The 18,358-nt window shown below is 45.2% G+C and overlaps 2 protein-coding genes across 3 annotated transcripts; one reads left to right on the forward strand and one right to left on the reverse strand.

Annotated features, from left to right (window-relative positions):
• Window positions 1–586: 586 nt before the first annotated feature.
• On the forward strand, window positions 587–7,805 carry SDE2 (spliceosome associated SDE2). 2 transcript variants are annotated; one of them, XM_031596624.2, is made up of 7 exons: window positions 587–745; window positions 912–1,029; window positions 2,127–2,238; window positions 3,127–3,296; window positions 3,856–3,967; window positions 4,123–4,537; window positions 7,084–7,805. In XM_031596624.2, exons 1-7 carry the CDS (start codon window positions 638–640, stop codon window positions 7,303–7,305), a joined length of 1,257 nt encoding a protein of 418 aa, XP_031452484.1. In that variant the 5' UTR covers window positions 587–637; the 3' UTR covers window positions 7,306–7,805. The 2 variants fall into 2 exon arrangements, with proteins under 2 accessions (XP_031452484.1, XP_031452491.1); XM_031596631.2 differs by lacking the exons at window positions 587–745; window positions 912–1,029 and adding an exon at window positions 1,081–1,668.
• Window positions 7,806–13,675: 5,870 nt separating this feature from the next.
• LEFTY1 (left-right determination factor 1) lies at window positions 13,676–17,281 on the reverse strand. The gene is made up of 4 exons (XM_031596613.2): window positions 16,915–17,281; window positions 16,196–16,427; window positions 15,024–15,263; window positions 13,676–14,863 (listed from the first exon to the last, which is right to left on the reverse strand). The coding sequence occupies exons 1-4, from the start codon at window positions 17,279–17,281 to the stop codon at window positions 14,524–14,526; spliced, it is 1,179 nt and encodes a 392-aa protein (XP_031452473.1). The 3' UTR covers window positions 13,676–14,523.
• Between the last annotated feature and the right edge of the window lie 1,077 nt (window positions 17,282–18,358).

An 18,358-nucleotide genomic window follows, 5' to 3' on the forward strand; every position in this document is an offset into this window, starting at 1 on the left:
TTTAAACTAAAAGAGAGATTTAGGTGAGATATCAGGGGGAAAACTTCACTGAGATGGCAGCGAGGCCCTGGCGCAGCTGCCCAGAGAAGCTGGGTGCCCCATCACTGGGAGCACTCCAGGGCAGGCTGGATGCAGCCTGAGCTTGTGGGGGCAGCCCTGCCCATGGCTGGGGGGGGGGCGGGTGGGCTTTGAAGTCCTTTCCAACCCAACCCTGTGACTGCTACACAGAGCTGTCTCATTGCTATGCCATGGCCACGGACTCGTGTAAGCCAGCATTTGGGACAGCCTCAAAAGCGATAAACTGAGCCTCTGAAGGGACTGAGACATCAGATCGACCTGAAGGTCAAGGCGTAACACTACAGATTGCCTTAGGCGATGCTTGAGCCTCTAGCAGTTTAAATACGGAATCCAAGCCGCTAGGAAGCCTTTTATGGCTCCTATTAAATACAAGCAGTGAATTGTCACTAGTCCAAAGGCTGGAACAGCACAACAAACAGCACAACCGCCGCCGAGCTCAGGCACCGCCCGCCCCTTATCGCCCCGCTCCAGACGACGCTCGCCGCCCCCGCGCGTCACCTGACCGCGCGCCGCTGACGTCACGGGCGCGCGGGGCGGCGGTTGGCGGTGGCGAGCCAAGATGGCGCTGCTGGTGCGGGAGCCGCTGTGCTCGCGGGCGCGGCTGCGGGCGCTGCCCTCCGGCGGCGGCTCGGTGCGCGGCCTGCTGCGGGACTGCGCTCGGGAGCTGGTGAGTGGCGGCGGGACGGGGTTCCGGCACCGCGGGCGGCGCTCCGCGTCTCGTAAGGCCGGCCTCCCTCGCTGCGCTGTTCCCTTGCGGTGGGCCTCGGCTGGGTGTTCCGCTTCTCGGTCGGTCGGGTGACGAATTGTTGTTTGGTTGTTGTGTTTTTTTTTAGAACGTTCCCGAAGAAAGTTTGTACGTGAAGTGTAACGGGCGGCTGGCGGCTGGAGAAGACGCGCTGCGGGATGGCGCCGTGTACAGCCTGGAGCTGCGGCTGCGCGGGGGGAAAGGAGGTCTGTGAGCTCTGTTACCGCATACAGGGCGTGCGGGCTTCTAAGAACTGAGCGTTCTGGTCTCGGGCCTGGTGCAGCTCCGCTGCCTTCATGAACGAGCTCGTTGCTGTTGATTTTGGGGAACGTGTCCTGCCTAGGTGTAGCAGCTAGGGCCTTCGGAATGTGAGATGTTGTAGTGTGTCGTGAATGAGCTTTGTAAATTCTCGTTGGCTTTATTAGCTGAACGCAGCAGTGCTCTGTGGTACAGCAGGCTGTTTAGAGTGTTTAGTATTTACAGTGCTTCTTAAGGATTACTGAAGGGCATCAATGTATAGATATGTTCCAACTTCTGCTTGAAAAACAGTGCTTGCTTTTTTCAGACTGCTTAAAATTATGTTTATGTTAGTCCACATAATGTCTCTTTGAGGCAGCTGAGGGATTTTGTCAAACTTCAGACAATGTAGGGTGGGACTGAGTGAGAGAAGTTAGCAGTTAGCAGAAGTTGCCTATGACTAGTGGCTGAGGAGTGTATAGAATCACTAAGGTGGGAAAAGGCCACTGAAATTGTCACATCCAGCCATCAAAATCTATTTGGAGATGCTCTACAGCATAATTGTGGTCAGCTTGATGACATGGCTGTCACTATCTCTTAAAAAATAGGTGTTTTTTTTTTTAATATTTTTTTAAAGGAGGTTTAAGTTTGATGGGAGCTAAAGGGAAATAGGGGAGAAGTATATTCTGGATAAATTGGGAAGGACTAAGAATGTTAAATTGAAGATGGAGAAGATTGCAAACCATTCTGCTGGGGGAATCCAGGGATAGGCTCTTGTGTTAGGAGTGCTGCTGTCCTGGTAACTTTGGTGTGCAATATTAGGAGAGCAGAAATGACATGAGTGGTAAATGTTGGATGCTTTTTTTTTTTATTATTTATTGTTAAAGTGTTGTTCCTAGTGACGTTCTAACTAACACTGTAACTTTCAAGTTAGCCTGTATCTCAGTAACCTTGAAGGAAAGTGAGGCATTGAATCACTATTATTTTTCCATAGGCAATTCTATAATGTACTAACTCATCTGAGTTTGTTTCCGTGTATCTCATTCTTGATTACTCTTTTTTGCAGGATTTGGATCTATGCTCCGAGCACTGGGTGCTCAGATTGAGAAAACAACCAATAGAGAGGCTTGCCGGGACCTCAGCGGAAGGAGGCTGCGAGATGTCAATCATGAGAAAGCGTGAGCATTTAGGCATTTTCTTAGAAGCTAGCACTATAAAATAAACCCATCAGAAGATGGGTGGCCAGCAGGGTCAGGGAAGTGATTGTCCCCCTCTACTCTGCTCTTGTGAGGCCCCATCTGCAGTATTGTGTCCAGGTCTGGAGCCCCCAGTACAAGAAAGACAGGGAGCTGTTGGAGAGGGTCCAGAGGAGGGCCACGAAGATGATCAGGGGACTGGAGCACCTCCCCTATGAAGACAGGCTGAGGGAGCCGGGCTTGTTCAGCCTGGAGAAAAGAAGGCTGCGGGGTGACCTCATTGCAGCCTTTCAGTACCTAAAGGGAACTTACAAACAGGAGGGGAATCAACTCTTTGAAAAGGTTGATAACTGCAGGACAAGGGGAAATGGTTTGAAGTCGAGGGAGGAGAGATATAGGTTGGATGTCAGGGGGAAGTTCTTTACAGAGAGAGTGGTGAGGTGCTGGAACAGGCTGCCCAGAGAGGTTGTGGATGCCCTGTCCCTGGGGGTGTTCAGGAGCAGGTTGGGTGGGGCTCTGAGCGACTTGGTTTAGTATTAAATAGGGAGATTGGTGGCCCTGCATGTGGCAGGGGGGTTGGAGATTCATGATCCTTGAGGTCCCTTCCAACCCTGGCCATTCTGTGAAATCAATGGCAGAGTTTGCTATTGACAAAAGAGGTCATGTGACAGTCACAGCAATTTTTATTTTGAATACTAAAAGGTCCGAAAGACTTTCTGTATCATCCTTTCATATTTCCCATGGGTGGTTTTGTTCTTCTTTTGTCCTTGTCTCCTATCCTAGCAAGTGGTAAAAGCATCAGTAATTGCAAAGTAATAATATTACGTTAAGTTGGAGATGCTCTCATTTTCATGGATCTGTAATCTGCAGGATGGCTGAATGGGTGAAGCAGCAAGCGGAACGGGAAGCAGAAAAAGAGCAAAGGCGCTTGGAAAGGCTGCAACGGAAACTTGCAGAGCCAAAGCACTTGTTTACAAACACAGACTACCAGCAGCAGTGTCACGAAATGGCTGAACGGCTAGAAGATTCAGTCCTTAAAGGTACCGCAGTTTAGCCTCACTTTCTCTCCTCAAAACATAAAGCAAACTAAAAGCTCAGTTCAGCATGGAATTTAAAGAAAAAAATATGGCTGACAATAACTCTTTCAATTGAATTACATTTGAAATTCTAGTGAAATTTGTTGAATTCATTTTTCTTCATCTACTGCTTTTCTTAAATTGCGTTTAACAGCATGACAAAGGTACAAGTGATGCTTCGTCTGTGAAATATCTTGTTTCATTTGCTATGCTTTGTAGCTATTTATCCACTAGTTGGTCCCTTACTGGCAGCTCATAATGAAACTTGAGGCTGATTGGAATGTAGAAACTAAGAGTTCATGTCAGGAATCCAGTTGTAAGATTGACTCTGTGTCTTAATAAAGCAGTGTAAGAAAGCTTTTGCTGCTTCTGAGATTGCTGAATCTTCAAGTTTCCATAAATATATACCAGTAGTGATTATTTTCATTTAGTGTTTTAGGCTACATCTGAAATTAAAAGAAATAGAATTTAGGGCAGATGTGAGTTGTATATCAGTGAGGTAGACTTCAACTTTTCTTTTTAGGATTGCAGGCCTCGTCTAGCAAAGTAGTGTCACCAGAAAGTGGCAATGGTCGGAAGCGTCATGGTGAATCCGGAAAAAAAGGAACAAAATATGGAAAAAAGAGATGTTTTTGGTAAGTATTAGGACTCCATAAAGGTTTGAACACAGTGAAAGTTAGGTAAGTGCAAGTAAACAACATCTCATCTTATAGCAGTGAGGTGATTAAATTGAGGTGATTAAATTGGAGGACAACATATCTAAATATTTGTCATGTACTGCTTATGCCAGGCTGGGGTTGGAAGGATTGGATGATACCGACAGTTCAGATTCTGGTGATGGCAGTGAAGATGATTCCCCTCAGACATCTGATGGAAGCTGTCCATTGGGAAGCAGGCATAATGAAAGTGCTGGAAATACCAGTGAATGTTCAAGCAGCTCTGTGGATTCAGTAGAGCACAGTCCAGCTGCCAGTACTGCTGAGGAGAAGGCATCGCAGCAACCAGAGCTTACTGGAATAGATGTGCAGGAGGAGACCCACACAGGTGGCCAACCTGAAGTTCCAGCTGATGAAAGCAGTGAAATGACAAAGGCACCTCTGAAGGAAGAGGCCCAAGAAAAGAGTGAAATAACTCAGACTCTGAAGGAAGAAGAACAAGAAAATGTTTCTTCTAAGGCCCAGGAAACAAATCGGTTACCAAGCACAGTAAGTATGAAGTGGTACAAAATATAGTATTCAGTTGCTTGTACTTGGATCACTTCTTATTTTCTGTGATCCATAAAATAAAGAGGTAGAAAGGGTATGTATCATCTGAATTTAATGCAGTAGCTTTAAGTGCTTGCATTACAATCAGTTTTCCTAGGAATTTAATAGAATCTTGAGAGTTTGATTCAGACCAGACCTCCCAAAGGAAAAACAGCTCATGTGAAGATGGTGCATTAGAACTGTACTACCTTAGGTTAAGGGAGTGTGGAAGTTAATGGCAGCTGCAGCCAAAAGAGACTCTTGGTTGAGAGTCTCTTTGCTGATCCCTATTAACTCCACATGTTGAAAGCTGAATTGTAGTAAAGTAGCAGTCTTGACAGATCCTAAGTAGAGCAGGTCAGGGCAAAACTTTTTAAGATGTAAGACTTTTAATAGTCTGTAGTTTCTGTTAAGATGCAGTTGCTCTTGATCATGTAATGTTGTTTTTCCCAACATCTGTGTTTCCCTTTTTTTATTTTTTTTTCCTCCTTCCACATAAATAGATACACTCAGTATCACTTGTGGTTGGTGACTGAAGGAAAATAAAACCTTTCTGTAGAATGAAAGACTCCTAGCAATGCTCTTTGAGACACTACCAAACACTTGCCAACTTGACTAATCTTATTTATGATGTACTTTGACCATAATCTTGACCACAGTTTTTAAATTAGAAGTTGTTGCTTGTAGATGTACCGTAAACCAGTCAGCTAATTAATATTTCTTAGTGTGTTATTCATAAAAGACTTGAGTTTAATTCCCAAACTGACACAAACTTCAGCTTTTATTTGACCATTAAAAGTCACAAAGCAGTGGCTCCTCACTAGAGAATTAGGATTAATGTGTTAGGCTTCACCTGAACTTGCAAAAGATGGTGGAAGAATGATTTTTAAAAAGATCTAGTCTATCAGGGATAGAAGCACTTCTGTACCATTAACCCTGTTGGCAGTTGGGGTTGGTGTCCCCTCAGGAGCAGTGCTGACCATGAGATTCTTTCTCTGGCAATAGTTTATTCTAGATATCAAACTAAAAAATGTATTTTTTTTCAGCCTTGAAGAGATTGCTTGAGTTTTCTTCCTTTGTTCAACATGAGCAGAAAGTCTCCTATCAGCTGCCATTGATAATGGCTGAATTCTTTATAAGTGAAAATTTAGTACAGTTAAATGGAAAAAAGACCAAGGCTGCAATCTGATAAGTGAGAACTTTATCATCTATTGTACCATTAAGACAGGGAAGCTTTGAACTGGATGTTTACCATTCTCCACTGTTTACCTTTAGCTTAGTATTTGAGATGGTCTATTCTTAGAACAGGAAACTCCACCAGTGCTGTGGCAGATTGTTATTGCAGGTGGAAATATTTTTATAATAGTCCTTGATGGATTTTTTTTCTTATTATTCTAGTTCTACTTTAAAAATAATGTGACAGCCAGGCTTTTTTTTTTTTTTGTATGGCCAGCAGCACAGGTTCTAATTCTGCTATGACTAGTGGCTTTTGTTGAGCTTGTAAGGGAGTGGTCTTACTCCCACCACTTATGCTACTTGCTTTGAAGTCCTTTTGATACTTCCAGCATTATACTTACCCTAGGACTAATAGGTGCTCTATATACTGAACAAGGTGGGATTTTGTGTCCTGTTTTGGGTGTTAGTAAATTCCAGCTTTTGAGATGTTCTGTCCTTGTCTGTATTCTTCTGTGGGCAAAGCTCTTATCAGCTGCAGCTGGTGGTCCCTTGTTACTGCTGTTATGGGCGTATTGGTTGTATTCTGCATGTCGTTAAAAAGGGTCTGCCAGCTTTGCCATGATGCTGGAAGCCAAGTTTAAGCTGCTGAACCACTAGGTGAGATGGTGGGCTGTTGTTTTTAGTACATTTTTCTTGAGAGTACTTAGCTTCCCTGGGGATAAAAACAGTGCTATCTGTTTTGTCTCCAGAATAAATTATGTACTGTTACTATTTTTCATTATTATTCTATTTTGAATGTGTTAGTTCCACTGAAGTTACTTTAAAAATTCAGCCATGTTCATGGCATTTAAAATGAATAGCACTTCCATCCTGGGGGCTGCGTACATCCCAAGCTTAACCCCATCTGCAGCTTGTCTGGACATGCAGGATTGAGCCTCTGACTAGCTTAGAGACACTGCCAGTAGTGAAACTGTAGGAGCACAACTGCACACTGGATAGGAAGCTCAGCTGGACATTCACTGTGCTCTAGGGTGTGTTAGCACTGCTATGATTTGTGTTGTTATGGCCATGCTGCTAGCTAGCCTCGGTTTGCTTGCACGTGATGCAGTATTGCTTGTCCTGAATAGCAGAGACATCAGTAATAATGGGAATATGCAACAGAAGTATATGTGGGGATACTGCTCAACTTTATCTCAAAGTTTGAACTAATTTACTGGGTAAACCTAATTCAAGGGCTTTTGTGAAATCAAGCGTTTTGTCTGTACTTGTTCTCTTCCCTCCCCCTTCAGGAAGAAAGCAATGATTGTCATGGGATGTTTTTCTCTTTGCAGGATGTGGAACCAATCGACCTACTTGCTTTCAGCTCTGCTGCTGAAATGGAAGCGCTGGGGTTAGATAAGCTGAAGATGCAATTGATGGCCTTAGGACTGAAATGTGGAGGCACTTTACAGGAGAGAGCAGCAAGGCTTTTTTCAGTGAGAGGTCTGTCCAGAGAGCAGATTGATCCTTCCTTATTTGCAAAGCCTTGTAAGGGGAAAAAAGGGAAATCTTAAATTACTTTGTGTCTGTGTACTTTTAATTTTTCCTTATTCTTCTGTCATTCTGTACTGTTATAGAAAATTCTTTGGCATCTGTGAATAATTTTTTGTTTCTATTTTAATGAAGTTTAGTTGACATAGCACAGAGGAAACTGTTAAAAAGCAAGTTAGTTATGTGGTCAATATTAAAGGAGTGAAATACTGTCTTTTGATAAGCTTTACCAGCAGTTATAACAAATCTTGGTGTAACAGAACAAATCCCTGCAGATGGGAAGGAAGAACCTGTGTGTTTTTTAGAGAATGAATGTATGGCACCATCTTCACCTGTTTGAAGAAGAATATCAATCCTTTATTAGCTTTGAATTGGATCTCCCTTAGTATATATTCCAATTAGCACAGTTAAAAGGCAAACATCAAACTTGTGATTTGGGCTTAAAAGCTGAAGTTTCTTTGTGTGAAAATAACGTTTTCATATGGATGGGGTCAGTCTTAATAAATGCTGTTGTGTGAATTAGTGAGATGTCAGGCATCAGTAATTAAATGGTAAAAATATTTCTTTTATAAGAAGTTATATAAATGAATTTATTTTGCTCTTTAAAAACAAATGAGTGAGGGGGAAGAAGAAAGAATTACATCCTTAAGGAATTAAAAAGAATGAAGTGCATTTGCTCCTTGCTGAAGGTTAGTACATTACAGAGTGTTCATCTGAACCTGAGTGGGAAATTTAGTATAGGTTTCAACTTTTTTCCAGTGGCGAAAGCAATGGAGTAGGCACCTGAGGACTTGAGTATCTGCAGTGGTGGTGCTTTATCCAGCTCAGTCTGTAGCCTCAGAGATGGGAGTTATCCCATGAGGTGGTAAAGGCTCCTGTTGTAACAGTAGCATGCTTTTATGACTGCAGGTACAGCTGCCATTCTGTTTGAGAGGCTTTGGTTTGGTGCCTCAGACTTGACCACCATATGCTGAGAGTATTATGCATGATCTATGTACGTATCAGATTTCCTTGGAGAGACTTGGCCAAATAAAGATTTCCCTCCCTTTCTGACATTGTACAAGCAGTACAGGCAGGAAATGGATTTCAAATGCTAGGGAACAAGTTCACCTGTGGTGTTTCATGTCTCAAACATGAGCAGTGCTTATCTACTATTTCAGTTAGCAGTGAGCGTTTTGCAGTCTTGTAACCTTTCTTCTCAGAAATTGTTTTGTTCATACTTGGGAGTTAGCTTTGGATTGACAGTGTTAAAGCTTAAGTTGTATTCTCGACAAACTGTACAGCCAGGCTGCTAATACAGTTGTGTTTGTGCAGCTGCTCCAAAATGCTGGTTAATCTGACAATTTATACTCCGTCAGCAGTCAGCCTGTTCTATGACTTGCCAATATGCTGGAGAAAGTTAAGGCTGGACTGTGGAGGTCACTTCTGGTCGCACCTCATCCACTCCCTGGCATTTGACCAAAGCAGGGCTCCCCTCTTGATTTTTTTTTTTTTTTTTTTTTTTTCCCTCCCCTGAGGCACTTGGTTAGGAAATGTAGATGGAGGGTTTCTGGCTCTGGAGGTGTATCCACCTGGATTTTCGATGTGAGCAGCCCTGGTGTTCCTCCAGGTGTCGCTGTGGGCTTGGGATGGCCCAGGTGCGAGCATCCCCAGCACAGCCAGCAGCCAGGGCTTCTGTTCTGTGTTCATTCCAGTTTGTAGGAGATGGTGCCGAGTCATACCAAGGAAAGGCGTGTGAACTGGGAAGTGCAGGATTAATTTATAATGCAGCCTCTGATGGGCAAGTCAAAGGAGCTTCCTGTATTTGTTTTTTAACTGTAAGATGGATTTGAGCCTGCTCACTAATTGTAAATGTGTGTGGTGCATCTAAATAAAACATTCCTTAGGAGTACAAGATCCTCTGTGCAAATCTTCAGTATACTGTTGGATCTTTCAACTGGTCATCCTGAAGTTCTATACCAGCATTCATGAAATAATCTCATTAGTATCCCAGGGAATTATGAAAAAGATAGATATTTGTGCTGCTGGTAATTATACCATCATACACAAATCCAGCACTCCTGGATCTACTTGACGTAGTGTTCTGAAAACATGGATTGTGACACCTGAGGCTGAAATGTGCATAAGCTTGTTTCCCTACGCATGTGATCCAAAAGCTGTGAACTTGTCACTTTGCAGCTTATTGTTAGAATAATGTGGTTTATTTGATGAGAAGTGATTTACACGCAGCAGATAACTAAAAATAATGTATGACAGGTAAGTTGATGTTTGATACTTCACATGTATGATACTTTATCAAGGACTTAGAAAATTAAAAAAGGGCAAAAAAAGCATGAGGACACTGCAAGTCATATCGTATGGGGATTGTGACAGGACAAGTGGATCTCACATGGAAAGGTTTGGTTTACTGAGTGTTTCATTAGAGAATGGGAAGAGGTGGGGGGGTCACCTCAACACAGGTTACATCTCAGCAGCAATCTCACCTCACTGGCACACTGTCGGTGTTCTTACTGCTCTTCTCATAACTGTGCATACACACAATGAGTGAGGAGAGCTTTTCTCTATGTGAGGAGTCATTTCACTACTTTTTTTTTTTTTCTCCCTGAACATGTAAAAGAGCTGGAGCACTGCCTTGTGCTCCTCTTACCGGCTGATAATAGAATTAGAGAAACCGGTGACACAAACCTGAGGACGAGGCTTTTTATTTCATGCAGATTCATTTATAATCTGGAAGAAAGTTTAATATTAATCATACACAAAAAAAGTAGAAAGCGGGACAGGTGATTACCCAGATGAAATACATGTTTTTGATACAAATCTACTTCTGGCTGGGAAGTTCAGAATTGGAACAAGTTTTCTTCTGTGTTGCTTTTTAGCAATGCTTCTGTCTGCTGGTCAGCTTACACAGCAGTTTGGATGACTCAGAGGAGCATTCATTGCTATACCTGAATAATTTTGTCTAGATAGCTTTCTGCAATGTGAATGACACTGTTAAGTGAAAATTAGTTTTCTCATCCCCCTCATCTTGGAGAAATTGAATATCATGTAATAACATCTGATGTTTTTGTTTTCCATGAATGTTTTCCATCCTGGGATCTCATAGCAGTGTAAGAAGTCCTGGAGTTTATAGTCACAAGAGTGCCCATTAGGGATTAGGGCTGAATATCTCCATTTCCTGAACTGAGGTATGGAAAAAGAACTTGTGGAAGTTTGCAAAGAACAGACAGAGCAGCTGGCTGCCTTCAGTCAAGAGGCTTCTTTCCTGCTTTCCTCTGCAACGCAGACAAATGAGTTCCCGTAAAGCCACTGTGCCTGCGCTGTGATGCAGACAGCACGCAGATACGTCTTCGTTTTTCTGAGTAGGGCAACTTCTAGGCTTGCTACTGTAGGTGGCAGTGTACTAACAGGAGGATGTGCCCTGTTCCGGGCAGTGCTGGTGGAACCCTTTGAAAAAGCGTGATCGTGAACCCTGCCTGCCTTCTGGTGGATTCCAATGGGGAGCAAAAGGAGCAAGAAGCTCCTCAGAGAGCTGCCTGCGAGATCTGGAGAGCAGAGAGGTGCTAATCAGGCACCAGTTGGCTCGTGGAACCTCTGCTGCAGTTCTGTGAGCTATTGCACAGCTCCCTGGAAACATCACTGGATTTCTGGTGATTTTAGATGATGCTGCACACAGTGCGAGGTCATAGAATCATAGAATTGTTTGTGTTGGAAGGGACCCTTACAGGCCATCTAGTCTAGCTCCCCTGCAGTGAACAAGGACACCTACAGCTCCATCAGGGTGTTCAGAGCCCCATCCAGTCTGACCATGGATGTCTCCAGGGATGAGGCATCCACCACCTCTCTGGGCAGCCTGTGCCAGTGCGTCACCACTCTGATAGTAAAAAAGCTTCCTTCTTATATCCAATGTAATATCTCCCTTAGTTTAAAAGGATTTCCCCTTTTTCTATCACCCAGATCCTGCTAATGAGTCTGTCCCCTTCTTTCTTACAGCTCCCCTTTAGATACTGAAAGGCTGCTCTCAGGTCTTCTTGGAGCCTTCTTTTCTCCTGGCTAAACAGTCCCAGCTCTCTCAGTCTGTCCTCATAGGGGAGGTGTCCTCATTGGGTCATTTTTGTGGCCCTCCTCTGGACACACTCAGCAAGTCTGCATCTCTGCTGTACTGAGGATTCCACACCTGGATGCAGTACTCCAGGTGAGGTTTCAGAGCAAAGGGTCAGGATCACTTCCCTTGACCTACTGGCCATGTGTCTTTTGATGCAGCCTAGGATATGGTTGGCTGCTTTTCATTTTACATTAAGTTAGTGGCAAAAACGAGATGTTGAGTCTATTGGATGGTTCCTTAAAAATATCAAAGTCTCAGGGGATCACACAGTGGCCTGAAAAGCTCTTGACTCCCTGTCTGTTTGTGCTGGGTCCCTCTTTCCCAGCCTCCAGCTGTTCCCAACCAGGGCGGAGGAGCTGGTTTGGTTATCACCTCTGTTGAGATGTGGATTGGGAATTTGGCTTTCTACTTACACCAGCAATTAGGCTGCCCTGAGAGGCCAAGTGTCAGACGCTATTTGTAGGAGTTTGTGAAATGCAAAGGAAAAAAAAAAAGAGGCAGAAATGAGGTCTCACCAGCAGGGCAAAGCTGCAACTTCTCATAGATTCTAAAAGAAAATAGAAGAGCAGCCTCGCTTTGGATGAAAATGTGGAAGGATCAGACAGGGCAATGTAGCTTAGCTGGTAGGGGCATTTTGTGTGGCTTGAAAACTGCACTACTCCTTTTTTTTTTTTTTTTTTTTTTTTTTCCTAGTGAAGCCTAAATGCTGTTAATGCTGAAACAAGCTGCTGTCATGCATGTAAGGTGTTCTCCCTTTCCTCAGGGGCTGTGCTGCTGCTTTGGTGGGAAGAATAACACGACAGCTTGACAGGCTTTGTGTCTGCTACAGCTTGTACCAATACAAAAGCAGCAAGACGGCATGTGCATGATATCACAGCAACTGCTGCCTGTGCTGAAGATGGCTGGCTGGGGGATAATTTCTGTGGCACTGGGGGATGTCTGAGGAAGCAGGGCTTCATCTGCAGCCTCTGCCTTCAAGTTTGCGCTATAGAAGCCTCTGGAGCCTTCTCCATTTTAGACCCACCTCCCACCCTGCTGATCTTCCCTGCAGAGCCAGCGAGGGTGACTCATCAGAGACATGTGCTGTGTGTCTTATGAAGCATGAATAGTGTGCTTGTGATATTTAGGCATGATGGGTTGGTGAGGTCAGTGCTGCCGGCCCTCTGCCATCCTGGCCCCCATAGTACAAGTTCCTCCAAGACTGGGAGGAGGATGCATGGGTTGGGCTGGAGGGACAACAAGGTTAATGCTTTTCCTCCTCAGGCAAATACCAGTTCAAACGCTTTCTTCCCCAAGAACCAAATGAGTGCAGATAAATCTTCTGCTTTGTTCCTCACAGCTGAGGTTCCGGCTGTGGCCTGTCCCTCCTGGGTGGGTAGGAACCAGAACTGAATGCTCATTGAGAAAGATGCCATGTAACTGTAAGAAGAAAATGGCCATGGCCAGTCTGGTTCGTCCTGCTCAAACCCAGGTAATCCTTGGTGATATGTACCTAGCTCCTTTTTTTTTTTTTTTTTTCCCCCCCTTAAAGCTTTTTTCTTTTTTTGTCATCAGCATTTACACAGGTGGGAGGTACCAGCCCATCCACAGGCTGAGGTGAAGACAGGTATGGCTGGTGACCTCAGAGCTGGCCTCCTGCAGGGTGGCAGGGACACCTTACTTCCTGATAGATAAGCTGAAGTCACAGCTGGGCCCATCCAGTCCTCCTCTTCACATCATTACAGAGTGGTTGAGGTAAGAAGCCATCTCTGGAGGTCACCTTGCATAACCCTGCTGCTCAAGCAGGGATACCTAGAGCAGGTTGTCCAGAACTACGTCCAGACAGCTTTTGAGTATCTCCAAGGCACTTGGGGAAAGGTTTGCCTATGTCTGGCCCATAGGCTACGCTCCATGTGCAGCCTGCTCTAGTGTAGGAGTCAGTTACCATCAGTGACACTCCAGTCAGCAACCCAGTACTTGTTTGAGGATGGAAGGACATAAATCAATTAGAGAGTGTCCGAAGGAGAGCTGCAAGGATGGAGAAGGGTCTGAAGGGCAAAGGTATGTGAGGAGATGGCATGGAGCTGTGTCAGGGGAGCCGCAGCTGGGGGCTAGGGAAAGGGTCTGCACCAGAGGACGGTGGGCACAGCCCCAGTGTCAGAGTTCAAGGAGCATTTTCTATGATTCTGTGTTGTTCAAAAGGAGATTACACCTGACATTGCATGAGGAGAAGCACCAGTGGTGCATGCTCCTCCCTGATTCAGCCCTGTCCCTGCCTGCATAAGCAGATGATCTTTATCATGAGCAGGCAGAGACACATGCACAGCTGAGGACTGTTGTTGGGTGTGTGCATGAAGAAGCTGAGAACTGGGGTACAGTCAGAAATGTTACAGATTTTTTTCTTCCACTTTTATACCTAGGAATAATTATAAGCAAACATGGCTATTTAAATAATCATATTTTATTGTTTACTTAATTTTGAAAGCAATTAAGACTAGAAAAATAGTTGAAAAAACTGTAATACACAATCAGAAAAATGAGAAAAAATCTATAAACACTTGTTTGTGCAAGCAAACCCAAGTCCCAGTATGTCCACTGGCTTCAGGACTCTAAATTCTGCTTAAAACTGCCAAATCCTTGGTACAGGGACCAACAATACTGTCCTTTGAGTTCTGGACAATATTGTATGTACGTGTGTATCTACAGATATATGCATACAATGCATACTTACATATATACATTCATTTTAGCTCTAGGCAAAATTCTATGTACATATATGTATGTATGTAGAAAATGTGTATATATACAATATGCATGTATACAATACATACATATATATGTACATGTATTTGTAATACATGTGCATCTGTGTGTGTATACAACATATACATGTAAGTGCTTTTGCTCTGCTATCCATAGTAAACACAATTTGGGGCAGACAAGGACCGAAATGTACAAAGCACAGGGAACAGAGGAACTAAAATCCAAACCCAAGCTTGACTTCTGCACCTGACTGTGATCACTGTCCTTGCCTTTCACCTGCAGCTGCATGCAGTGCCCTGCAGTGGGGACTGAAATTACTCAGAGGCAGCCACACCAAACCTAGGGAGGTGCACCTCCTCCAGACCCACCAGCACCGTTCCTCCCCTAAGTCAGTCCCTCACAGAAGTGCTGCACCATCTGCCATGCAGCTGCACTTCTCAGTGATCATATTGGGAAACTCAGTTGCCTCAATCTCAGTGTGGTTGCCCCTCTGGACCAGGTACATGATAGGGAGTGGGGAGCTTTCAGCCACAGCACAGGCACGCTCCCTGCCTCCCCAGCGCTGCAGTGGGCCGGGAAGCTGCAGGCAGCCCCCCCGGCAGCTGTAAGCCTGGTATCCTGCCGGCTCAATGACCCAGTATTGCGTCCAGGAGAGCTCACGGAAGTTGATGTAGTGCTTCTGCCGGCAGCAGGTGGACTTTCCTGCCTGCGCTCCATCCTTGCAGTCCCCAGGGCCCCTGTGTGCGATGGGAGAAATGTTAGCAAATAGGGAAGACTGATGGCACAGCCCTAAGCTAGGAAGCTCAGACCACACTCGGGTTTCATTTGAAAATTCAGGCAACAAAGTGAGTGCAGTAATGTAGGGACAAAGCTGCATGAATGCAGGTTTGTACTCACCCATAGTCCTCCAAGTCAAGGGTGTAGAGCACCAGCTCGGGTCTTCCCACAGCTCTGTCCCCAGCATCCTGTGAGGTGAAGCTCACGGCTTTGGCAACCTCTGCAGCGTAGCTGCCCACCATTTCCCCTTCGATCCACACCTGCAGGACCATTGGCTCCTGCCTCTTGTTCCGCAGCCAGTAGTGCACAGCCTGCGTCACGTCAAAGTTCTTCCAGCCAGACTCTTTTATGGGAACCAGCCTGCCAGGCAGAGAGAAGCCCATCATACAAAGCTCATTGTATATGTGCTTTTTTTTGCTGTGGAATAATTTGCTTCCTGTGCATTGTCATGTGCCCTGATCATATGATAACTCTTGCTGAGCAGCTCTGGGCAAGTATCCACAGCAATTAACTATTTAAAAGAACATAGAAACATAGGGACTGGAAGGGACCTCTGGATCCCTTCAATTCTAAGCTAAAGCAGGTTTCCTGCAGCAGTCACACAGGAAAGCATACAGGCGTGCTTTGGGTATCTCCAGAGAAGGAGACTCCACAACCTTTCTGGACCTGCAAGGCATGCAAGGCTAATAGCATTGAATGGTGAAATAAAAACCCTTGTGCCAAGGTATTTGTTCACACAGTGCAAGGTTATATGCAGTGCTTGTGTCACCAGCCAGCTGAGCTTCCAGTACTTAAAGGGAGCTGATAGTGATAGAACAAGGAGGACTAGTTTTAAACTAAAGAGGGTGAGATGAGTAGGAATAAACTACTAAAAACTTTAAACTAAAAGGAGTGAGATGTGAGTAGAATAGATGTCAGGGGAAGGTTTTCACTGAGGGGGTGATGAGGCACTGGAATACACTGCCCAGAGAAGCTGTGTATACCTCATCCCTGGAGGTGTTCACAGCCAGGTTGGATGGGGCCCTGGGCAGCCTGATTCTGTGCCTGATTTTGGGTCTTGCTACCCTGCCTGCAACAGGAGGGTTGGGACTAGATAATCTTCAAGGTCCCTTCCAACTCAAGCCATTCAGTGATTCTGTGATTCTATGATTTTATGATTGATTCTGTGGTTCTATTAATAGAGATGCAGCCTATCATCTGGCACAGAAATGCATCACTTCAGTGCATCATTGCATATTTACAGCCTTAACCTAATGTCTGCTCTCATCAGCTCCACACTCCCCATCACTTACCGGGAGTCAATCAGTGAGGTCCTGTTTGTGCCATCATGCTGTCTCTGCACCCAGTAGATGCTGACCCTGGCATTGGAGACGGGCCGATGGGGCTGCCTGGCTGGCAGGTTCACTCTATCCAAGGGCTTCTTGAAAAGCTTCAGTTCAGCCATTGTCACTTCACTGTTTTTTGGTATCCTTCCCTCCATGTCAAAGATGAAGTTCTGGCGCATGGGATCAGAGTAGAAGACTTCTGCCCATGATGTAGAGACAAAAAGACATGCTGTCATTGCTATCCTCTGCATTTCATCCACAGTTATCACAGCACATTGCTTGCTTGCTCCAACATGATCCCTTATGGCAGAGACAGCCCCTAAACACACTTTTTCTAACACATACTTAGTATCTTGTGAATAAACTAATTCCTCTAGATCTGAAACAGCAATGTGGGGACAATAGGAAGAAATCTCCTATGTGTAATTCATCCTAAATAGAGCAAGCACCAAAAAGCATGTGTCCCTTTGTGCCAGTGCAGTGCATGGTATCAGGAAACCACACAAATTGCAATAATTTGCAGACAGTTTGCCTTCACTGCCCAGGATGCTATGTGCCTGGCCTGTTTTTTTCTATCACCCACCCTTTTCCAGGATCATGGGGTACATACATATTTTCCACCCTGCTCCCTCTCAGAGCCTGACCCCAGCCCCATTCCCTGTGGCTTGCCCTGCCCAGGGTGTTACCTGCATTTCCGGGGATCCCCTGCAGGATGCTGGCCAAGCTGGGAGCAGCACGACGCTTCCCCCTGTGCCGCTTCAGCATGGAGATGTACTTGTTCTTCACATGCTCGGGGATGACCAGGTCCACCAGGTCTCTCTTATGAAGCTTAGGGACTTCAGAGAGCCCCAACTGCTTCAGCATCACTTCCTTGAACCCTTCCTGGGTGAAGGCATAGGCCATGGCAACCAGAGAGAGCACATAGAGCATCCGGGTGAAGCTTGCCTCCATCCTGCCCTGTTGGTGGCTCGCAGGGAGGAACAGGGATGTCAGCGGGGCTGCGATGCACTCGCTGGCTGTGGAGTGGGACAGAGGTTTTATAGCCAGCCTCATCCCACTGGCACAACAAATTCCACAAGTGGGGAAGAAGCAGGGGACTTAAAAGGCTCACCCCCGCCTCGATAGACACATGCCAGTTTAACACCTCCGCACACCACCAGGCTGACATTGGGGGCTTAGGGGAGCTCCCAGATTCCTGTACCGGGAAGACATTTCCCTGCTCTTTTAACTCCCTGTAAACTTCTGCCTAAAAATCCCCTGAGTGAGCAGCATCACACATCGATGGAGCTGCTGCCTGAAGTGGCCAGTATCTATCAGGAGAATAAAGTTCCAGAACATCTGCTTTTATGGTGGGCATTACAAAATAATTTAAAATATCGGGGGGGGAGAAGGGGGAGGGCAGATCCCATTATGATCTCTGAGTAGATGATCATAGCATTAAATCAAGGTGGTTGGATGGGTTATGGCCTTTTACATTGCCTATAGATCACTGGGAGGTAAGCAGAAGAGGCACAATCCTGGCATTTTAGATGTGGGCTGAATAATGCCTGTGCTTAAGAGCAGATGGCTTTATTTTCAGGCAGATAATCTCTCAGCGAACACAAGAAACCACTCTGCTTCTCCACAACCCCAATAATAATTGTTGGTGTTCTGAAGAGTAAAGGTGAAGGGAGGCTGGGTGCAGGAGGCTGCTGTTTGCCTTGAAGTAATCTTAAAACCTGGAGCTCACATCCTTGACTTCCTTGGCCTTTGCTGGCATGTTTTTAAAACTGAGAAAAGGAGAAGATAATTGAAAAAAATAAAACTTGAGCAGTGACATTCTTGAGGAACTCAGCATTTGGGGCAGATTCTCATCCTTCTCCAGCAGGAAGAAGCATGGGATGTCTGGAGCATAAGTACAAAATACTTTCATTATCAACAACAGATGTTTGAACTACTTCTGTCTCTGTAAATGAGGAAGAAGCAGTCCATTTTCACCCAGCGTATGGGCTGAATGCCCTGTGTCCTGTGGCTGCAGGACCCAAAGTACTGAGCTCTTACAAAAGCCTTGGGTGCAATTCATCTCCCACTGAAGGCAGTATGAGCTGAGGCAGACTTCCTGGGCAAGGAGGAGGGCAAAGGTTCTGAAAG

Source organism: Phasianus colchicus, chromosome 2, assembly GCF_987193195.1.
Source record: "Phasianus colchicus chromosome 2, bPhaCol1.hap1.1, whole genome shotgun sequence".
Lineage (NCBI taxonomy): Eukaryota > Metazoa > Chordata > Aves > Galliformes > Phasianidae > Phasianus > Phasianus colchicus.

Coding starts and splice junctions, on each gene's coding strand:
- SDE2 (XM_031596624.2), top strand. CDS start 638: ATGGCGCTGCTGGTGCGGGAGCCGCTGTGCTCGCGGGCGCGGCTGCGG. Junction 3,297..3,855: donor AGAAGATTCAGTCCTTAAAG/GTACCGCAGTTT, acceptor TTTTCTTTTTAG/GATTGCAGGCCTCGTCTAGC. Junction 4,538..7,083: donor CAAATCGGTTACCAAGCACA/GTAAGTATGAAG, acceptor TTCTCTTTGCAG/GATGTGGAACCAATCGACCT.
- LEFTY1 (XM_031596613.2), bottom strand. CDS start 17,281: ATGAGGCTGGCTATAAAACCTCTGTCCCACTCCACAGCCAGCGAGTGC. Junction 16,428..16,914: donor GGGGATCCCCGGAAATGCAG/GTAACACCCTGG, acceptor CATCATGGGCAG/AAGTCTTCTACTCTGATCCC. Junction 14,864..15,023: donor CTTGACTTGGAGGACTATGG/GTGAGTACAAAC, acceptor CATCGCACACAG/GGGCCCTGGGGACTGCAAGG.